A 24,313-nucleotide genomic window follows, 5' to 3' on the forward strand; every position below is an offset into this window, starting at 1 on the left:
CCTAGTACTCTAATACTAACTTGTCATGATCCAAAATTCTACCGGAGCTGTGATGGAGCCTAACACCACTTGCTAGATAACCAACAACACATATGCGGAAGTAAGCTTCAATAATAATAGGAAATAAATCTCAAGTTGCGGAAATAATATAAATAAATGAAGTCCAAATGTAGTTACAACTTAAATCCACCCAAAAATATATGGTGTCACCGAGTGCATGAGCTCTATAGAATACTAAATACAAAGCCTGAACAAAATACAATACTATCTGGGAGACTGAACAGTAAGAACATAAGATAAAAGAGAGGGGCTTTAAGGCATGTGATCAGAATAGCAATGGTACCTCTAAATCTCCAAGCTAATCCAGATACAACTCAATGGCAAATTTCGCTATCAGCAACACTTGGATTTGCACACGAAGTGCAGAGTGTAGTATGAGTACAACCGACCCCATATGCTCAATAAGTAGTAAAACGTACCTTGGGTGAAAAGCAATGACGAGCTTGGAAAGGCCTGATGCTCACTTTCCACAGCCAACAACAACAATAACAATAGAACAATAGCATATAGAGAAAAGTAGCTCAAATAATAACAGGCTTAGCTTAATACAATAAGAGAAGAAATATGCATGCTTTTTCAGATATAATAGTCAAGGAATCAACTTTCACAGAAGTCACTTAGACACGTATTTAACAAGATAAAACTGTAGTATCTAGCTCTGAACATTAAGTGGAGACATCGAATGCTAGTTAGCATGAGAAAAACTATAACTTTATGCTTGCATGTTAGTTATACATGCCATACCAATAAATTTCACAGTTTAAATACCAAGTATACAAAATCTCAGCATATTAAAAGTGCTAGGCACACAGTGCCCCTCAGACATAGTCTCAACACTCTCACGGCGCTTGGTAAGATGCCTGTCAATACCACTCAGCCCGATATGGGGTCTAGCATGCGCGTCACCTCACTATCGATGTCAACACGACTCTATGGCCCAAGATTAGTCATCAATCCGCTCAAGTCTCAATTCAAGCCAAGTGTCTCTCCATAACTTAATCTTTCTTCTATCCCCATTTTTAGTTTAATAAATTTTTTAAATATTACCCATGTACTTGCAATATGTTTTCAGACTCCAACATAATTAGGAGATTTCAACTAGGTCAACTTTCTAGTAAGCAAGTGCATTCTTTTTGCTATTTGCTTTGCAATTCCTTTGGTTCACATTTTATCGTTTCAGCTTCTCAATTGGAGCAGAGACATTCAGGACAAAATAGGAGTAGCCTCCGTGATAAACAAGATACGGGAAGTGAGACTGAGATGATTCGGACATGTAAAGAGAAGATGCATAGATGCCCTAGTAAGGAGGTGCGAGAGGTTGACCTTGATAGGTCTAAGGAGAGGTAAAGGCAGGCCTAAGAAGTATTGGGGGGAGGTGATTTGGTAGGATATGACTCAACTTCATCTTAGCGAGAACATCACCCTTGATAGGAAGATGTGAAAGTCGAGAATTATGGTAAAAAGTTAGTAGGTAGTCGAGTGTATCTCTTTGTCATACCAGTAGTTTTAGTATTATTTTCGTATTTTCTTATCCTTAGGTTATAATTATTACCTATTACTTTCTTTTGCTTCGGTTATCTTATTATCTTGCTGTATTTCTTTTTAAACTGTATTGTGACTATATTTTACTTGAACCGAAGGTCTATCGGAAACAACCTCTTTACCTTCGCAAGGCATGAGTAATATCTGCGTACAAACTGTCTCTCCAAAACTTCATTTGTAAGGATTACACAAGTTTGTTGATTTTGTTATTATAGTTCCTCAATTGGAGCGATCTCAATTTAAGACTTGGAAGCAAAGCGATGAGCAAAAGAACAGATAATGAAATCTTTTCCCCTTCTCTTTTGTCCTAAACTTATGTGAATTTCTTTATTTCTTATTGCTCACGTGCAGAACGTGTGAAAAGAGCAGTTAATTTTAACGGGGAAAGAGGAAAGATCGTTACTTTTAGAAATGAAGAACAAAGTGTACTTTTTTCATAGATCAAGGACCATATTTGTTAATCTACATATGTCGAGGACTAAAAAGAACCAATCTCAATACATGACGGACCATTTTGATCGTTTTTCTCATTGTAATTCCACTGTAAACAGAGGCGAATTCGGGAAACTGGAACTATCAAACTTTACTACAAATACAACTCAATTAGTTTCCTTAAACCTTAGGGTTTTGCGTCATTCGCCATAGAACAGATTGAGCAGCCATGGTAGCAAAACAGTTAGCTGATGACGAACCACAAAAAACCCTCAAGGGTTCTCAATCCAAATCCCACAAGAAAAGACATAAGAGAAAGCTCGAAGACCCTGAACCTGAAGAAGTTGCTGTTATAGAGTCCAAGAAAGAGAAACAGAAGAAGAGAAAGCAGAAACAGAACCAAGAAGAAGAAGGGTCTATTGTAAACAGTGAAAATCTTAGTGGGTCTAATGGAAAGGTTGAAACTTTTAACGGGCCAGCTGAGTTTTCTGAAAAAAGTAGTACAAATGTGGTGGTAACTGGTAAGGATGCTAATGAGTCAAAGTACAAAGCTTTAGCAAAATTTGTGGATTCAGGGCTTCCAAGTGATGTGTTAGAATGTTGCAAGAATTTTGAGAAACCATCACCAATTCAATCACATTCATGGCCTTTTCTTTTAGATGGCCGTGATTTCATTGGAATTGCCAAAACTGGGTCAGGTATGCAATTGTGGTTATTTAGTGTAATCGTGGAGTATGGTTCATGGGGTTTTAGTTTTATTTTGTCTTGTTTTTGTGTGATCAGGTAAGACTTTGGCTTTTGGTATTCCGGCTATTATGCATGTCCTGAGCAAGAGAAAGAGTAAAAAGTCTAAGAATCCGCTTTGCCTCGTGCTTTCGCCTACAAGGGAGCTAGCTCAACAAGTATGTTTTTGAAATTTATACCTTGAGTTGTCTTTAAAATTGCCTGCTTTCTTGCATTAGGTTCAGTTACTAAAATAATATTGTCATTTGTTAAAATTTGAACCTTGTAGTCCTGTTTCAAAATAAAGAATGGCAAAACACACACGCCGAAGCTCATCTTTCAACACAGTGTAAACCCAATCATTCCAACTTCCCTAAATGACTAGTTTAAAAACCCAAACTTATTATTAAGCAATTCTTATCATATCACAAAAAGCATAGAAGTAGAGTTGATAAAAACAGTCAGAAATATAAAACTAAGCTTAACAACAAAACACCTTGTCGAAACTTTATCAAAACAAAGTAAAGTGGCCCTTGAAATGGTCTTTAAATTGCTCTTTTATCAGATTTTGATTCAGTAAATTGATATTATATAAAATAAATAGAGTGAAGTAGAGATGAACCTGATGATTATATTGAAAAGAAGCACTCCAAAACAGCAAGAAAACTCTAACAATTCGTATTACTAAAACTTAAAAGGGTGAAATTGGAGAATGCGTAATTTAGTAGATGCTTCAATCTCAACCTCCAATGAAATCTTGTCCAATCATATATCACAATAATCTTTGTGAGCTGCCTAGATATATTTTATTTTATAGTAACTATATGGTATTAAATGTCCTAGGTTCGTTGTTTTATATGGTAATAAAAGAGTAGAGTACGGGTTTCAGATACAAACAAATCATTCACTAGAAATTTTCATTAACTGTACTCTTTTATTGGAAATCGTCCATCCCAAAACCATAGACAAAATCTTGTATATTTTTTGTTTTCAACTTCACAAATAGTGGGGAAAAAAAATTAGGGTATATAATTTTTGTTTGAAAGCTCTAGTGGTGGTTGGAGTTTCTTGCTGTTTTGAAGTGCTTCTTTTCAATATCATCATCAGGTCCATCTCTACATCATTCTATTTATTTTATATAATGTCAATGTATTGAATCAAAATTTGATAAAAAGCCATTTCATTTCATTTTTGATTAAGCTTTGAGAAAGTTTTTTTTTGCGTTCCTTGGAGAACTGCTAAAATATTGGAACGTAGGCCGTAAAAATCATCTATGTTTTTCAATTTCTTGTGAGGGTTTAGCACTTGATCATAGCCAAAAGACCCAGAAAGGTATTATCTTGTGAGGGACGGATAAAAATAGGGTATCATCTTGTGAGGGTTTAGCACTCCCTTCCTTCTAGTAAGCTAGCTAAGACTAGGAGATCCTCTATTATAAGTGTGTTTTCTTTTCCTTCCCTTCTGTTCTTGTTTCAAGAAGCTATGATTCTTAGGCGTTCATTGAAGAGACATGGATTGAAGAATGAAGTAGCAAGTTTGTGTTGATTGAGATACATGAGCTCTATAAGAGAAGGTTAGGTAGTGTGGAAGCACATATTATGCATAATGGAGGTGCAGTAAAGGTCTAATTTATGTTGGTTTTATTCCTAGATGTCTTTTAGTTCTGACTAAAATATCTTCTAAATCCTGCATTTTCTTTTTCTTGTTAAAATAATATGTGTATTTTGCCTTGTATTCTCAAATAAAAAAATGCTGATGCGAGTAAATGCACCTTATCTGAAAGATCTTGCTATATGTCATCATAACAGATATCAGATGTTCTCTGCGATGCTGGGAAGCCTACTGGCGTGCAGTCAGTTTGTCTATATGGTGGAGTCGATAAGCATCATCAAAAAGCTTCTCTTAAATCTGGTGTGGTAAGAACATTCTTATTTCTGTATCTGTATTTATTGTTGCAATAAGTCTCGAGATGATGAACCTTTTCAGATATCCTATAGTGAATTATCTTTTAAGTCCATTTAATGTTTTATTTTGTTGCTTTCTTTGACTTTTTGATGGATGTTATGCATGCTTCACACACCTTTGATTCTTTGAGCTGGAGTTGCTTGTCAGTACGTCAGATCATATTCTCTGCCTTGCAGGATATTGTTATTGGAACCCCTGGTCGTTTGCAGGATATGATGGAAATGGGAGCATGCAACTTAAAAGAGGTTTCTTTTGTGGTGAGTAGTGTTTTACTGTCCTCCATTTATCTGGGTTTGGGACTTTCAGGATCTTTGATGAAGTTTGAGTATGCACGACTTCATGAAGGTTTGTTTGTTTGCTCAGTTAGGTCTAGATGGTTAGGATGCTTCTGTTCTGTAGTTGTGGCCATCAAATGTGTATAAGAAATGTTTTTTATTTGATTTTTCTAATTAGTTAGACTTTTGAAGTTGCTGAATATGAGCTTTCTGAGGTGAGGTATCTGTGCATGTTGGTCTTCTTTGAAAGAAAAACTGAATTTATTTTTTAAAATAATCTTTTGTGGTTTAACATTCTAATCAGTTTTATGTACTATCCCTTGATTGGTTAAGATAGAGTTTATCCTTGTTGGGTTAATGAAATATTATGGTTGCTGACACTAGAAGTTTTAGCGTTTATTCATGTTACTAATATTGCTATAGGTGCTAGATGAAGCTGATCGGATGCTCGATTTAGGTTTTGAACCCGCTGTCCGTGCCATTTTGAGCCAAACATGCTCTGGTATGAATAACATCTGCATTTGATTCCATTTCTTGAATTCCTAGAGGCTGGAGCTCTGTAGGCATTTCTTTAAATGCATTATTTCTTTAAATACATTTATCATGTCGTAATATATTTTTTGTTTCTTTTTAGCAAAACTTTTGCATCTGATTGTCCTTCACAACTTATTGTATTTACTCCAAGTATCAACTTTTTTTTCTTCATAAACATATATTTGTCCCGACCATGTAATTTGTGGTTTCATTTCAATACTTTTGTAAATGAAGTGCAGCTATATGTTAGAGTGGATTTTTGGTTTCATTTCTTCTGTATGTCTACAAATATTTTTAATATCAATTGAAAAGGGATTTTGAAAATTTGAATCGTGTAAGTATTATCTAAGTTTCTCGGACTCGGGTGCAGGTGTCCGATACATCTAGAGGTCGGATCCTTCATAATCTAAATTTTAAGATTCAGGGGTACGGATCCACGGGTGCGGGGATTCGGCTAAAAATAATTCAAATATCTAAAATTAGAGTAATAAAAATATATTCTAAGTTATGAGACATTATGTGAAAAACTTACAAGGAATTCCAAGAGGACAAAAATATTAATCAAGAGTAGAATCCCAAAAGGAGATAAACAGAAAGGACGGACATAGAAATTTCTATATTCGGAATATTCCTTTTTTTCCAATTTCAGTTTAGCTTTTGTTTTGATTTAAAAAATCATTGTATTTATCCTGAATTTCTCCGTCGATTTTGTTCAAAGTACCCAAAATCGGTTGACCAAATCCGGTACGGATCCCGTACCCACACCCACACCCACACCCACATCGTGTCAACACAGGTGCGACACCAAAAGTGAAGTCTGCGCAACTTAGAGTATTAGGACTTGTATTTTTGACTGCTATCCTTGTCCTTCCATGTTACATCGTAGGGCTTCACTCCTTGTTTTTGCCATTTAGATGTTAGCTAGATTGAGTTTCAATTTAGTAGACTTACTTTTTTTCCTGAACACATTCAACTTCCCTCTAATTGTGCAGTTCGACAATCGGTTATGTTCAGTGCTACATGGCCTCCGGCTGTTCATCAATTAGCTCAAGAATTCATGGATCCTCATCCAATCAAGGTCTGATTCACCTCTTTGGGATATAGTTACAAATTTGTTGCGGTTCCCTTTCTGACTTAAAATTGAATTCTATTCAGGTAGTTGTAGGTTCAGAAGATTTGGCTGCCAACCACGATGTCATGCAAATTGTCGAGGTAAGCTGCATCATCACGCTTTTAGAATAATTCTTAAATCTGCAGTTTTTTTTCTCTAACTCATATGAACAACATTTTGTATCCTCCCTTCAAGCCAATCCACCACAAATAAAAATGCAAAGAACAATAAAAGAGAAGACTTACATGATCATCTCCATTTCTTTTGATTGAATTACTTGTCCATTCCTTTTGCATTGTAGGTCTTGGAAGATAGAGCCCGTGATGAGCGTTTACAGTGCTTGCTGGAAAAATACCACAAGTCTAGAAAGTATATAAACTAGAAATCTCTACTGCTAAATATCTGATCTCCCTTCCAGTTTTCAAGAGAGCACTTATTGTATCTTGTTGACATCAATGATAAACCCCACTCTAATCAATTGATAATGATATTCATGCAATATGCTACTGCTAGTCAACACTGGTTATGATGGGTAGTAGTTTTGGTTGAGAATTTTTCACTCAATCTCTTGTTACTCCGTGGATACAACCAAAGGTTACAATCAATGCTTTGAATCCTTTTTACTTCAGTGACCAGTCTTAGTGAACGTGCCTGGCATTCAACTTCTTTGTTCAGTTATATTACCAAGAGTTGCATTCAATTCGTTAGAGTGTTTAATAGGGAACTTGCATGCTTGACAGTAATGGTCATGGTAAAACTTCTGGTGACTATAGGATAGCTAGTGGTGCATGTCCAAGGCAAGTTGAACTTATCTTAGCTTTAAACCGTGAGCAATGGTGTGGAGAAGAGAGATTGGGTAGATATTTTGGAAATGATGGAGAAAGATAGGAGTGTCTGTTGAGACTTGAGAATAAGGTTGCTACAGATTAGTCTGCTCATGCGTGCTGGCTAATTTGGTCTAAATACAGTGGTATTGCCGTCGGTTTATTTAAATGGTTGACTAGGCGAGGGGGTAATCTAAAAATATTGATTCCGTTTTTCTACATGGAGGTAGTAGGTTTCTCAAACCAAGGAAAAGTGCATCCCCCCCTTCCCCCTCCTCCCCTCTTCTCCCTCTCTTCTAATTTTTTTTTGATGAATTCGTTTTATTTTACTAAGATTTTCATTGTATCATTTTCCTCTAGTTCTTCAGTCTGAATTGTCTGACACATAACAATGGTGAAGCTGATTATTCAAGATGTGCTCTTTAGGGGCTGCCTAAGATCTAAGCTAGCCAAGTGTAAATTTCTATCCTAATTGAGGAGCATATGTAGTATGGAGACCTGCGATGAAGTAGTTGCTGTTAGTTTACTCTATCACTGGGGCCTCATGTCCAGTGGTAGGATTTTTCATTTTTAGAACTGCACATACTACCTCAAATGGTAATAAAGTTTCTTCATTACGCAAAAAGAATTTGTCTGGCACAATTTTTCTTCGTGGGTTTGGTTTGTTATACAGTTCTTTATCATCAGTATATTTTTGCTAGTGGTTGCATCACTTGTATCTGTTTTGGCAGTTAACCTGGGTATTATGTTTTCTAACTCATTAAAATGGATGCTTACAAAAAATTGTCAACTTTGAGCAGGAACAGAGTATTGGTTTTTGTTTTGTACAAGAAGGAAGCATCTCGGGTTGAAATTATGCTACAGAAAAGGTCATTCCATTTGTCTTCTGTTTAATTATGAGAAAGACATTAAGTTCCTATGCCTAGCTTCAAATCGCCTGCTGATAATACATGCATGAAATAGTTTGACACTTACAAAAATTGATGCATGCAATATAGTCCATGCTCATCGTATTGTGCTGCATAGATGTGTCTAGATTACATCTTTTTTGAATCTTTAATGTGTCTTTGCTTCAGGGGTTGGAAAGTTGTGTCCATTAGCGGTGACAAGCAACAACATGCTCGTACTAAGGCGTTGTCACTCTTTAAGGATGGAAGCTGTCCTTTAATGGTACACATTTCTTCCCTATTATCAATTGATAGGTAGAGAACTATGGAGCATCTTTAGAGGATGCAATCATATACGACCTACTAATCAAGCAAATAAGAAACCGAAGAAAATGAGCTTTAAGTCAAAAAGAACCCTTGTATGCGTTTGATGCTCTTAACTATAACCATTGATACAAATACTTAATCAAAGTTTAGGAAGCACAATTGCTGTATTTTTGGGTTTCTTTTTTGTTATCCAAATTTACATCAGTTTACTCCCTTAATTCTGATGGTTGGTTTGCCCCCTTCATCCTTTTATAAGTTTGTTTTTTCAAATGTCGTGGTTAAATCGCTTGCTTTCTCTTCATTATCACCTATATTGACCCAAGATCTCTTGAAGCTTTGAACTATTTCCATTTTCTATCCTACATTTGATATCTGATCTACTGTGATGTTTATCTGAGTGATCCTATGATGCATGATGGTACTCCACATCTGTCAATATTTTCTACACGTCTCACCTTATGGTCATCTACTATCTGCTTCTGCATTAGAGTCAGAGTTTATATCTAGATGACCAATTTCTTACCAAAATCTTCATCCAGACAAATATACTGCCTCATCTTTTGGAGCATGCTTCCTCATGAAATTGCTGTTGTTGGTCTGAGTTTTCACCTATTCGTTAATTGATAACCATTTGATAATGCAAGGGCTCCACAGTAGTTTGACATACCAGCTGGCGTTCCTCTACTGAACCTTTGGGATAACTGGTTTCTGGCCAATTCTCTTCCATCCCAAAAGAAGAGGATGCATAATATTTTTTATCCATCAAAATATCTTGCTATATTTCATTTCTTCCTCATTCCTGCATGATCCTCTTCCTGAAACTTTCTGTGACTTCTAGTTATGTTGCTCTGGTGTTGCTAGAAATCATAATTTGGACCGACTGCTCATGAGCTTAGTGTTTACTTGGTTCTTGGCGAATGTTGAAATGTTCTGAAGACTGAAACATAATTGTTATGTTTCTGCAGATAGCTACTGATGTAGCTGCTCGAGGTCTAGATATCCCGGATGTTGAAGTTGTGATAAATTATAGTTTTCCTTTGACGACAGAGGATTATGTTCATAGAATTGGAAGAACTGGACGGGCTGGTAAAAAAGGTGTAGCTCATACATTCTTCACTAAGGACAACAAGGTAGTGTTTCATTGATTTTCTATAACAGAAGTCCGACCTTTATTTTTGTACTGTTTTCTCCACTGCTTTTCTATTTTGGTTCTTATTGAGCTTGTATTTCATAGGGACTTTCTGGGGAGTTGATAAATGTCCTCAGAGAAGCTGGACAGGTTGTTCCAGCTGCCCTTCTTAATTTTGGAACCCATGTAAAGAAAAAGGTAAGATTTTTGTTTGTATATTGTGAGTAGCGTCACCATTTACCTAATGGTATCATTGACGGTTTGTGCTTATGGGTAGCCATCACAAGTGAGTGTGCAGTGCTAAGTTGCTTAGCAGTACCTGCTCATGGAGCTTTAGGCCAGGTTCATAGGGACATGCTGGTCTGGTGTGAAGCTAGGGCCTCAAGTTGTAGCTTTCCTTCCACTATTAGCACCTTTGGTTGGATTCAGTGGCCATGGCTTAAGAGGGCTTTGAGTAAGATTGTCTTCTTCTAGAGCATAGACAGATGATGCGAACTTCATGTGGCTGAGTATGTTTGTGCTATGGGGACGGTTGTAGGAAAGTACTTCCTGTAGGGGTTGAAGATTTCAGATGAGAAAGTTAACATGTTCTAGTGTTGGAATAAACTATATTTTATTGCTAAGGATACACACTAGGAAGGGTTTTGGGGTGAAGGGTCATAGCAGTCATGCTGAAGCTAAGTTGCTCGGACACGGGTGTAGGTGTCCGACATGAATGCGGATCTAGAAGTCGGATCCTTCGAGATGTAAATTCTAAGATTCGTGGATACGGATCCTAGTACGGATACGGGTATAAGGATCCGGCTAAAAATAATTCAAAAAATAAAAATATAAAAAATATTTCTAAATTATGATAAATTTTGGAGAATACTTATGTATAGCTTGTAAAGTGTTAATTTCGTTTTTATTCTCAAGTTGTAGATAAGAAAAGGATTGATTTCCTAGATAAGGTATGCTATTTTATTTAAATTTATCCTAATTTTGGTTTTGATTTCGGGAATTAAATTGTATATCGTCTCAAATTTTTTCGTCCGTCGTGGTCAAAGTATCCAAAATAATTTGACCAGATCCGGTACGGATCCCATACCCACACCCATACTAGTGTCATGTCGACACGGGTGCGGCACCTAAACTGCCATGTCGGAGCAACTTAGTGCTGAAGGTGACTTGTCCAAAAAGAGAAAAAAAGGAAAAACAATGCTGAAGGTGACTTGTCCAAAAAGAGAAAAAAAGTCATGGTGAACGGCACCTGAAACTATTTGATATGACAGAGGCTCTTCATTAAGTGTGATGCTTGGGGATTTGGATGCAAGTGTGTTCTCCCAAATTCGCTTCATTTCGTTTTCCTGTGGTTCACTTGGTAATTCTGTCCCTTCAATTGTTTCCTCACTTTGATGGAGCGTCTTGTGTTTCATGCGTTGTTAGTTATGCAATCCTGACAGTATTGTATACAAGTATTGGGCAACTCTTCTTCCATGGCTGAGACAGATGGGAAAAATTCATCTAGTGTCAGTCTCCTGGGGTTCGAACCTTGGTCTCCTTGTGGGGAGCTTGTAGGATTGAGAATTTTTAAGAGAATGGATTTATATTGGACAATCTACTTTAAACATCTTAGATGTGTACTTGGATTGAGCCAAGAAAGAGCAGGGGCTTTCTAAGGGGGGCTATGAAGGTTTCCGCACTTTGATTACTGGAAAATGAAACTATTTTGAAGGAACTCTTTCCAGGGAGTGGAAGGGCAACAAGCAGTGTAGTTGTAGATGAACTAGAGAACCCTCAAGATCAGCCCTTTTCCCAATTAAATGAGGAACTGAACATAGGAATAGGCTAGTTCCTGATATAATAAAAATGAAGTTGTATCTACAATGTGCTCTGGTTGCAAATGGAATCGGCAGAAAAAGAAAAATCATGGTATGACTTATCCAAAAAGAAAAAGAAGAGGAGGATGGTGTGTTATCGACCTTGGGCAGGAGGAAGCCCTGGATCTTATGTTATTATCGTTTACTATCACCTCCGGAAGAATACAATGTCACTGAATCACATTTGTGTTCGACTATCTTCTTGCTGGCACAATTTGTCTATGTGAAAAGTGATGAACAAATGATTATAACAAAGAATATAATTTGCTGACACATGCGAATAGTAACTGGTCAACTAAATCTTTTTCTCCACTCTCCCCTTGCCTTGTATTGCTAATCTCTAGTGCACATATTTTTTGTTACATTGTTGAGTTGCTGTTTGCAGGAATCAAAGCTCTATGGTGCTCATTTTAGAGAAATAGATGCAAATGCTCCAAAGGCTACAAAAATTAAATTTGACAATTCTGATGAGGAAGATTGAGAAGCAATATCATCTTTACCAATTTGTCATTGAGTTGCAGCAGCACAACTCCATTGAATTAGTTCCTCCCTTCATCATTCTGACATTCCGTGCAATCATTTGGCGGATACATGGAGAAGTGGATTACTATGGGAAGAATGCTAGAGATATCTCACAGATATTTGCTCATGTATTGGCGCTTCAACCTGTCATAGATAATGAGTTTGAAATATTGTGTTTTTGTACCTTAATATTCTTTTCATGTACTCGTTTTCATCATACAGTTGGCTTAGATTTTTTTTTTTTAAGGATCCAAATGTAGTAATACGCTTATTATTATTATTATTATTATTTGCTTTTTTAAGTGATGTATGTATGATTACACCTTCCAAATTACTTCACTTGGCAAAAGGTGGAAAAATATTGGAAAATGAGATATTTTGCAATATTAACAAGAAAAGATTCCCGGGGGGGGGGGGGGGGGGGGGGGTCGTAAATATTAATTACTTAGAAAAAGTTTCAAAGCGTAGCACAAACCTGCAGTTTTCCCTCTCAACTCAGGTATTACGTGCTAGTGTTTATTTAGTCCTTTGCTTGACTAATACTTCTTTTTAGATGTCGTATGGAGAAATTTGGTAATTACAAATTAGGCAGGCTAGTCACTTTTGGATGATCAGATTAAAAAGTTTGTATGATGAGACTACAGTTGGAAAAGATATTATAGTATTTATTTGATATATGGCCCTTGCTTGATCGACTATATAGTAGTATTAGGAAAGTAGATACATGTATACATGGACTGTTTGAGGAAGTTTGATAATTAATATGAATGCTGTATAAGGAAGATATGGATCATGTGTTTCAGGAAGATATTGATTGTATTATAATGGTGGAGATTTCAACTGCCCTTCCGCATTCTGGACATGAGAAATTCACTTGGTGTAATGATTGGGCTCCAGATAGGAGAATTTGGAAGAGAATTGATAGGGTGTAATGATAGGCTTCTAACTACTCCAATTCTTCAGTAACTCACCTACCAAGAGTTAATTCCGACCACTCCCCTCTTTGGTTTAGAATATCACTGCTTTATTCTTCCAGAATTCATGGGACATTATTGCTTCAGACTTAATTAACCTTGTTCTATACTTCTTTGCAGGTCATGAATTATCTAGGTTTATCACCCATACTTGCCTTATTCTAATTCTTAAGATGGATCATCCTGAGTCACTTTCTGATCTTAGGCCCATTAGCCTTGCTAATGTGACCTCAAAAATTATCTCTAAACTTTTGAACAATACACTGGCCAAGATTTTGCCAAGACTGATTTCTCCCAATCAGTCTGGCTTTATTTAGGGCAGGTTTATCACAGCTTACTCAAGAACTTGCTCATAATATGAGCAGGGATAATAGAGGTGACAATGTTATCATTAAATTAGACATGTCAAAGGCCTATAATAGAGTATCATGGGCCTTTCTATTTCAAGTTATGAGACGATTGGGCTTCAATGAATTATGGATTAGTCTAGTGTTTAGACTAATCTCTAATATCTGGTATTCTATTGCCATAAATGGAAATAGATGTGAGGATTAAGACACGGAGATCCCATCTCTCCTTCTCTATTTGTCTTAACCTCTGAACTACTCTCCAGAATGCTTAATGGGATTACTCAATGCCAAGACTTTATACCTTACAAGATGAGGAAACAAGGTCCTTGTATCACTCATTTAACTTATGTTGATGATACTATTTTATTCAGCTCTACTGACACTACTTCTATTGAGATCATCAATCAATGCTTAGATGATTACTCCAATACATCTGGGCAACTAATTAACCTTAGCAAATCTCATTTTTTCTTACATCCTAATGCACAGGATAATCAAGTACAACGTATAAAAACTCTCACTGGTTTCTCCAACAAGAACTTCCCATTTACTTACCTTGGTGCCCCTATCTACTTAGGAAGAAAGAAAATTGAATTCTTCAGTGATCTTTCTGATAAAGTGGGTAGAAGAATTCAAGGTTGGAATGGAAGATTTATGTCCTTTGGAGGTAAAGCTATCCTTATTAAGGCAGTCCTATATTCCATACCCATGCACATCCTTGCAGCTACTAACCCCCCCAAAACCACACTCCAAATTATTGAAAAGCAGTGTTGTAACTTTTTCTGGGGCAATTCAGAAGAAGGTAAAAAACATCACTGGATCTCTTGGTCCTCTATGTGCTTTGATAAAAATGGAGGAGGAGCTGGTTTTAGGTCCATCCATGACATAGACAAGGCCTTTGCAGCTAAGTCATGGTGGGTCCTTAGAACCAAAAACTCTCTATGGAGGGATTTTATTGAAGCCAAGTACTGTAATAGTATACATCCTGTTGCTTCTTTATGGAAACCTGGTCATTCCCATATTTGGAAAAGAATGATGGATATCAAGATTGAGGCTGAGAAACATATTAAGTGGAGACTTTTTAATGGAAGGGCCTCGTTCTGGTGGGATAATTGGTCAGAATATGGCTCCTTAGCCAAGTTTATAAATGACCCTAATAAAGGAAATGAGACAGTTATGGACTTCATTCATGAAGGTCACTGGAACCTTGCTGCTCTTGAGAATGTTCTTCCTAGTTCCATTGCTAGGAATATCTCTCTGATTAAGGTTCCTGATGGCTCTAAACTATATCAGCCTATATGGACCATTACCGATGATGGTTCATTTTCCTGTAAATCTGCGTGGCATCTTTTCAAGCAATCTGGAAATGTTACCTACTCTACTAGTAATATTTGGTATAAAAGGATCCCTTTCAAAATATCTTTCTTTATGATGAGAGTAATTCATAACAGATTGCCTATTGATGAGATCAATAGAAATTTTGGGTTTGTTGGCCCATCTATGTGTTCTTGTTGTAAAGCTCCTAAATATGAAACCATTGAGCATGTTTTCATTAGCAGCGATGGTGCATCAGCTGCTTGGGACTTGTTTGGTGGTTTGAAAACTACCAACAGATTAAGACAAACTCTTTCCAACTGGTGGTTTACAAAGCCCAAGAACAATGTTCACTCTTTTTTACTTCACTGCCTCCCATGCTTAATATGTTGGGAAATTTGGAAACAAAGATGTGCTATCAGATATGGAAATGGTAAAGCTTCTGTTAAGAAACTTTTGATCCATGCTGTGAAAGATGCAAACCTTTACTAAAGGTTATCCATGTCAAATGGATTAAACCACCTGATGGTTACCTAAAGCTTAACACTGATGGATGTAGCAAAGGAAATCTAGGCTTAGCAGGTGGAATATGATGCTTGAGAAATCACAATGGGGATCTAATTATAGCTTACTCCATTTTCTTTGATTCATGCACTAATAATATGGCTGAACTTAGAGTGGTGCATTGTCAATGGATACAAGGAGGTCAAAATTGAATCTGATTCCCTAGTCTTAATCAATATGCTATAAACATTCATGCTGGAACACCTTGGCAGATTGCTCTCTTGGTAGAACATATTAGAGAGTTAAGGCAAAAAGGCAACTTCATTTTCTTTACGGGCACTGACATTTTACCTATGAAGGTAATAGCTGCTTTGAACAATGACAAAAATCAGTTAGTCAACTTCAGAATTAGGACGAGAAAGAACTCCTTCGTCGTTTAACCATTTTCGTCATTGCTTTTGTTTATCTGGAAGGATTAATACCTTCCTCAACCTTTTACTTTGAAGTACCTTACTTTATACTCCACTGGAAGGTGTTCCCCAACAGTTGATTTAGGAGTTGCTTAGTTTAGATTTACCAACTCCTCGTGTAATGATATTTTATTTCAGAATTAATAAAGTTGTTTCGTGTTTATTATAAAAAAATAAAAAAATGAATGCTCAATTACAAATTTCATGATACTATCCTTAGTTCTCAATTATAGAACCACGAACTTGATGACACTATCCTTGACTTCCCAATTGTAGAACCACAACTCCATGACACTACCCTTGAGCTCCTAATTGTAGAACCACAAACTCCACAACGATATCTTTTAACTCTTAATTGTAGAATCGCAAACTCCGTGATGCTATCCTCGAATTTCCTATTGTAGAACCACAACCTGCATGACACTATCCTTGAGTTCCGAATGGTAGAATCACGAACTCAAAGACTCTTTCCTTCAGTTTTTAATTAGCTTTTTTTTGTTTAATTAATGAAAATCATCATGAAGGAACCAAGATACGTCAACAGGTATAGTACCGCTGCAGCAGTTGAGGAATTAATTACTCCACATGTCCAATTTAATTACACGAAGCTTCTAATCAATGGCCAATACGTTTATTCTTCATATGATAATTGTTCCATACCATTATCAAATCATGAGTTTCCCTGTCAGTTTTATTAGTTGGTATGCATAAAAATAAAACTTGGATATGTATTGTGCAGGAAACAATCCTAAGATTGGATCAAGAAACTGTGAATGTTGCCTCAATTAATTGCATCCAAGATGGATATGAAATTCTTTCTATAACAATACAGAACTCCATTGTTGCTGGGTATGAGAATTGACAGTCGAGAAAAGAAGCGGAGGTTTTTGTGTTCAGTTTAGAGGTATTTTTGTCCAACTGATTACAAAGTGGCTAAATGTTACAACTGGTTGAGACTGGGACGGTATCTGATCGTTTTCCGGTTTATAAAAATATCTTTAGCAAATGCTTTTGCAATTGTTCGGTCATTCATAAATTCAAAAATTTCCCCGAAATAGGAATGCCCTTGATAATCATTAATTCTATCCCAAAAACCAAACTTAAAAGGACCGAAATTTAGTAATAACTTTTGAGATGATAGCTAAAGTACATCATAAAGTTATGGGAAAATACATAAAGTCCCCCAGATCTTGTCCAAAAACTGGGTTAAACACTTAAACTCAACGGAAGTATTTACCCCCTAAACATATTTGGAATGATTTATTTTCGTCCATGAAACACTAATACCGGTTTCACAATATAAGGTGATTTTCACGCGCGCCACGTCAACACCATGTCACGCTACGTCAGAAATTTTCCATCTTTTGTAATTTGTTCTCTCTTTTCCACGTCGGAAATTACCGCTGCTTGTCGAGCTGAACAAGCTCAGAAATGGCCGTCGATCTTCCTTCTTAGCTAACAGCTACAACTCTTGAACCACAAGAATACCCCACCTAGATTTCAGATCGGGAGAATACATGTGCTTAATCGCGATTCAATCACTTCTTTCTCCTACTCGCTAAACGATCCAAGATCTTCCAAGAACCTCCACACCATCCGTCGTCTCAGATCTTTGGTATACGACACTGTAGTCATCCTCATAGATTTACCACAAGCCGTAAAAAGAAAGTTCCCGTCTGCCTCGACTCGCCGTGGCTCAGGCGGAAAACCACCGAAGCGCTCTGATCTTTAGGATGCTTCAACAACACTCCCTTGGCTTGAATCTTCATCAAATGCTTCCTCTGCTGCTCCTCTAAAGCTTTAAAATTTTACTGCACTACATGTGAAGAAGAAAGGGACGAGGGGGTGAGGAAGAAGAAAGAGAAAGAAGATGGCCCCCACCTTTTTATTTTTATTTTCTATTACGTACGCGCTATAAATTTTTTTCTTTTTATTTGCCACGCTTCAAATGTGTTAGGGGTAAAGAAACGTCCGAAACATGTTTTCTGGGGTCTTTATGTATTTTACATAAAGTTAACTATATAAAATATGTTATGGTAGGTATAATCCAATATTAAGGATTTTTTACTAAAGGAGCTGAGTTTCTTACAAAGAAATAATGGCAAATATATATATTAGGAACAAAAATAATGTATCAATCATACACAAAAACGGACATGTAACAGGAGGAAAAGCAAGCAACTTATAGAAGTAAAAGCAAAAGTACATTGCTAATTTGGAATTTCTATTATTCAGTCAATTTTGATATTTAGATACGGTCATCAAAATTTCAGATATTAGAATATTCAATTGCCTTTTATATAAGCTAATCTACCCAGTAATACCTGAAAAAATGCGAATAGACAATCACATTCGTCCTATTTATACACCAGAATTCACCTATCAAAATGAATTTTTCTCTTCTGAAATTCTTTTTCAACCACCACTATTTGTAGCGCACCAAATTCTGCCACATGTTCTGAATTATGATACACACAAGATACCTCTCTACACCTTCATATACAAGTTACTCTTTGTAAAGATTTGAGGTCAATTAACTTTAATTACTTTACTGCCCAGGATAATACTAAAAATTTTAAGCAAAAGAATAATAGGAACCTAAGATCATGAAACAAAATTTGCAGTGATCCACAAACATATACAATAAATTTGCAACCCCAGAGAGATAAGTAAAAAGTTTGTATAATCCAAACACGACAGTAAATGTTTAACTGTGTAAGACTATATATATATTCCAGTTAACATGCCACATATCCCATGTCCAACTAATAACTCGTATTAAGAGACTTTATTATCTTTTGGCTAAAGAATAACATTAAAGAATATAAAGGAAATAAAACATGCATCATCATTTATGTTTCTGTCTAAACCAAACAAAACATACTCGTTCTCCATTTGAGTTTAAATTATAATTGGCAAATATATATAAAAAAATTACTTTGAGTTCTCATTATTACTTATAATATATGCACAAACTTATGATCCATCTCTTAAATGGAATTAGACTTAACACGTCTTAATTAAGTTACTACAACATAGTCTCAGAATCGAAGCACTATCACTAAATATCATGCCTACAACTGCTGTCTAAAAAAATTACAAAGAACAATTAGGCAAAACACATTTAAAAAAATTATGGGTCAAGAGTTATGCCTCCAATCTCAAGATTATCAAATATATTTTATTTTATACAAGTCTTTAGCCAAAAAGAACTACAAACAACACTCAGTGATGAAGCCGTAATTGTTTTTGCAGCTATCCGTTGGCAATTGAAATCCAGTAATTGAAACAACATTTCAGTAATAATTGAGATGTATAGACGGTCATAATACAAAACATAAAGTAGTTCTACGAAATGTTTGACATTTTTCTAATTATTTTTCATTCAGAATACCACTATTTATATAACCTTGCCCCTAAATATCTACAATTAAATGTATTGGTGAGCCATTGATTTCATCTCCCCCATTGCAACCGTTTTTCCAAAGCTAAAAGGAAGAATCAAGCACATCATAACAAAAGAATGACTACTAATCAGGAAAGAAAACTACATTAATCAATCTTCTGCAAATTCATGTTGTGTTAAACAATTTATAAAACACCAAATAGCAAGAATAAGTTGCGGTTATTTCATACTCCAGACCATCATATATACAAAAATAGTTTAGGAAGAGTGTTGCTTATAATACAATGGTTGAACCATTAGAAACCTAATTGATAGTAACTTCTCATCTCAATCCAGGTACCCACTCAAAAGAAAAAATAAATCAATATATATATATATATATATATATATATATACATGCACACCCATGCATGTACATATATTTAACTTCTAAAAGATAGAACTCAAACATCTCAAACTGAATTAGAAGAAGGAAGACGGCACAATCTTTCTTTAGAAAACTGAGCACAAAGAAAATATAATCACTTACCTAAAGTTTGTTTTGAAGTTTTAGTTTAAAACCCCAAAAATATTGACTTGGTGAGAAGAAAAATAAGGCATGGAGGAACAACTTCAATCAGAACCATGTCAATTTTTTCAATCTGAACCATTGGGTAGCCGGGAGTTCTTTGTAGGCTTAAGCGTTGTGTCTTTTAGTTTTGCCGTGCGTCCATTGGCTAAGGTTGCGATCCTTTTTTTTTTTGTTGGTAAAATTGGTACTTTTAGGTTTTAAAAGGGCAATTAAGTAATTTGACTTTCTAACTTAGGAGCTTCATGTTTTAAATATACTAGTTTTTCGAAACGTGTCCCGTTAATTATTGATATTAAATTTATACACCGAAAATATTTCTCTATGAATTTTACAGACATGCGATACAATCAAATTACACTATTGTGTTTTCATGTCAATCTTATACAAAAATTATGTAACATAACCATAATATCTTTTATGTTACGTTTCCAAATACTTTGGACTTGAAATTAACTAACTATAATAATCTTACTTTGACTATATTTACATTATTAAGAATGCCAACAAATTTGTTTGGCAAATAATGAAATTGTTCGTCCGAAGCAATTTATGAACTCAGTTGCGGATCACTTTTTCTGTTTTCATTTGTATTGTTTAGAATAGGGCAAAGATCACTTTTAGCCCGTAGCCAAATCTATTTATATTCGATAGTCGCAAAAGTATATACAATTTATATATTTTTATATATAACATACTGAAATGTGTGTGTGTGTGTATATATATATATATATATATATATATATATATATATATATATACATACATTTCGGCTATTATTTTAAGAACGGCTATACAATGTCATTTTCTCTTTAAAATAAGTATATTAGTAGTGTAAAGAAAAGTAATAGAGTAAGGACTCATATCTACAAAATATCAGAGGAAAATATAATAATTTGATTTTATTCATACTAAATCATTTGAAATAATATCTTCTTATGATGCTTCCTCGATCAAAAATCAAATTAAAACAAAATTGGGATATATTTTGTTTAAGGTATTATTATTATTATTATTATTATTATTATTATTATTATTATTATTATTATTATTATTATTATTATTATTATTATTATTATTATTGATTTAAGGTACTATTTTATTACGTAAAATATAGGGATAGAATTTTCTATTTGAGCCAAAGTGTTAATTTTTTACAAACTTCAGCAAAACACAGTACTAATGTATTTCATTAATTATGTCTATTTGCTTTTTCTTTTTCACTAAAACCGTAAATCTTTTTAGGAGATACTCTAATTAAAATATCAGTTAGACATTTTTGACTCCACAAAAATACTAAGAGATATAAAAGTCATTATGAAAGTATCCATCAGTACCATAATTAAATTGAAGAAGGTGAATACTTCGTGCATCTCAAATTGAAGATTGATTTTCAAATTGAAACAATAATAAAATAAAAAAGTTGAGTCAGAAAAATGAACCTGATTTTTGTTTCCACATCAAGTTCTTCCAATCTCTCCAAGTGATTGTGTGACTAAGCAGATTTCTTGGCAAAATAGTGTGAAAGAAGCAATGAGGGAATTTCTTCTATCGATTAATTCCCTGCTTTCTATTCACCATTCTTGTTATTGTTTGATATTTAAAATCGTTGTACTTAAGCATTTCAAGTAGTGGTTAATGGTAATTTCTCAGCAATTTGCTTATGGAAGTTCATAAATCATAATATTCAGCCAATGGAAACACAACCTTGATTTGCTTCAAATTCTGTTTGAACTATTACTACCTCTATTTATTTTGTAGGCTTTAGGGGCTAAGTGTTGGTATGAATGGAGCAAGCCATTTGGCTTCAAACATTTTTTTATTTTATCTTTTCACGAAGTGGTGGCTTGACAAAATTGACTTATTCCATTGGAAGTTCTCAGTGGGCACTTACAAGGAAATGTCTTCGAAGCCTTTTGCAAACGGTGCTTGCGTTGTTTTGTATCAGACATTTCTCTCTATATGCATGGTTACTCTATATGGTGCTTTTCGAAATTTGGCTCTTTTGAATTGTAACATAATTATTTATCTATTATTATACATAAATATACATATTAAAAGGGTAATTTAGTCTTTCAACTTTTTAGTTTAAGGCTTCCCACTTTTATAATAATATTAGTTTCTCGTCCCGTGCGTTGCACGTGTATATCGAATCATGTATTATATAATTTTGCAAAATAATATTAGTATTACTCAAAACAAATTTTTGAGTAAATAAGTATACATGAAAGAATAAAATACAAATTTTTATGGATCAACAATATTGATTATTGTAGTATATAACTTGTATATCTAAATCTACGAAGATGGACAATCAAAATCTAATCCGATACATGTAATCTTTATATTTATTTTAATTTTATGAGATACAAACACATAATTATTTTGATTTTATGAGATACAAACATGCATGTAATGACGTGTATCCCACCTAATACTTTTTCAAGATAAGAGTGTTCAAAGTCAATTGAAAAATTGATCTAAACAAAAAATCTATCCAAACCACTTCAATAATCCATCATATATTTTTGACTTGTTTTGGTTTTTAATTTTGAAAAGCTACCACTATTTGATTTGGTTTGATTCAACAAAATTTAACTAAAATGAACCAAATCGACAAATTATATAGAGTAACAAATTTTATAATTATTTATATAACAGTATGTAAAATTTTTATAATATTTTAAAATACTTTTATATATTTTTCAGTTTTTGCCATAATTTCATCGTAATAATGGCAATTGCTCTCTTTGTATGCTTTTTTCTTCAAAAGATTTCTTCGCTGTTTTTTTGTTTGACTTGTTTCGGTAGCTATCTTCTGGATTTATTAAAATTAGCCCACATTACTTCATTTTCTTGGTAATAATATGTGAGCATAGAATACTTTATATTGCCCAATACCATGACAGTTTGTTCATTTTGCTTCTTCAAACAATACAATAAGTATTGATATGCGCAGAATATAAATATTGCTTGTATAAGTAAAGAAATTCAGTGAGACCATCATCAGGAGGATTATCCGAGAAGTCTTCTATAGAGGGTCAGTGAGAAGCCGACTAAATACAGCTCTTGGAAGACTTAATTAATATCATGTTTAGTGCAGTCTATGAACTTGGTGGACTCGGGTAGTTAAGGATGTGATTAGTAGTATTTTTGCTTCACATCTTTGGATGAAATCCAGGTGCAGTTGTATGTACAGAATGTTACTTGGTAATAAAAATTTTATTGACCATAAAAAGAAAAAGTTCTTATAAATTGAATTATTTAACATAAGAAAGTTGCATTCCACTTTGATTGAACTCATAATTCTCAAAGTGCCAACCCACCCTGCATTTTGAAAATTTCGAATTTTATCAACACTTTTGTTAACCTTTCTAACGGTTACACAAATTTGAAGGAATACGTTTGAAAAGTTACTTACTAATATGAAAGGACACAACTATTTAGAGGAGACACAATATAAATAATTACATTTTAATTTTTTATTTAATTATTATTATTATTAAATGTTAGTATATTATTAGAAGGGTAATTTGGTAATTCAACTTTTTAGTTTAGAGCTTCCTACTTTTAATATAGTATTATATTATATTATTATAGATAGATTAGCAATGTAAGAAGTGGCTATTTGCCCATCTTTTTCCAAACATTCGCTGGAAAACAAAAGTTATGATTTTTAGTAAGCCTTTTTAAAATATCAAGCTTAAAGAAGACAAATTTGAAAAATCTTAAATAAGAAAAGGTGAAGGTGGAGCTGGAGTTGCGGTGATTGGTAGTGTTTTGGCTCTAAGGGGGAAGACAATTATAGAACGAACCTGTTTGATTTGGCCTGGGGAATTGGTACGCAGTGAACGTGGCTTGCAAGTTAAAGTTTTGTCTAATAACCTAAAGCATTGTCATTTTGAACTATAGCATTTCTCCAAAAGGATTCATGAAAGTCAAGGAAGAAACGATACTTTAAGTTGCATAAAAGATAAAACTATGTACCCCAATGAACTCATCTATAGAAGCTTAATCCAAGAAGACGTACTTGTGAGTTGTGACTGGAGGCTAACATGACTGACTGACTATCCACGATCTTATGCTAAATATCTTTCATCGAAACCTTAAAACCATAACAATACACCACCATCTTCATAACACGTACACAACCTTGAGGATGTTCAATTGCATCATTAAATTAAATATACTTTCCTTCAAAGGTTTTGTTCTGTTTTGGTGTTTGTTAAAGGTTCTCGATGTAAATGTACGACAATTCATCACAAGATTTGTTCGGATCACAAAAGCAGTTGGAATGCTTGAAAAGCTGCAATTCAGAAAGTGTGAATTATGTAATGATACTAATGAATAACCCACGGAGATCTGTAATGATACCGTTTTCACCGTTGATAATTATAATAAACATTCTTTAAGCTGAATGGGCCTTAAAATTGCATTGTCTTTTCAATTGACAATCAAAGGCAAAATGGAGTTACATTTCTGTTTTGAGCAGAGATCATTATATTCCAAAACACGTTAATTACGAGTAGATCCCAGG

General features: G+C 34.6%; 1 protein-coding gene across 1 annotated transcript; it reads left to right on the top strand.

Moving 5' to 3' along the window:
• The first annotated feature begins 2,202 nt into the window (after positions 1-2,202).
• Positions 2,203-12,565, top strand: LOC104103727 (DEAD-box ATP-dependent RNA helicase 5). Its single transcript, XM_009611658.4, has 13 exons — positions 2,203-2,732; positions 2,818-2,936; positions 4,566-4,673; positions 4,899-4,979; positions 5,421-5,499; positions 6,524-6,609; positions 6,687-6,743; positions 6,944-7,011; positions 8,267-8,335; positions 8,543-8,636; positions 9,646-9,810; positions 9,915-10,007; positions 12,054-12,565. Exons 1-13 carry the CDS (start codon positions 2,264-2,266, stop codon positions 12,147-12,149), a joined length of 1,584 nt encoding a protein of 527 aa, XP_009609953.1. The 5' UTR covers positions 2,203-2,263; the 3' UTR covers positions 12,150-12,565.
• Positions 12,566-24,313: the final 11,748 nt, after the last annotated feature.

Source organism: Nicotiana tomentosiformis, chromosome 8, assembly GCF_000390325.3.
Source record: "Nicotiana tomentosiformis chromosome 8, ASM39032v3, whole genome shotgun sequence".
NCBI classification, from domain to species: Eukaryota; Viridiplantae; Streptophyta; class Magnoliopsida; order Solanales; family Solanaceae; genus Nicotiana; species Nicotiana tomentosiformis.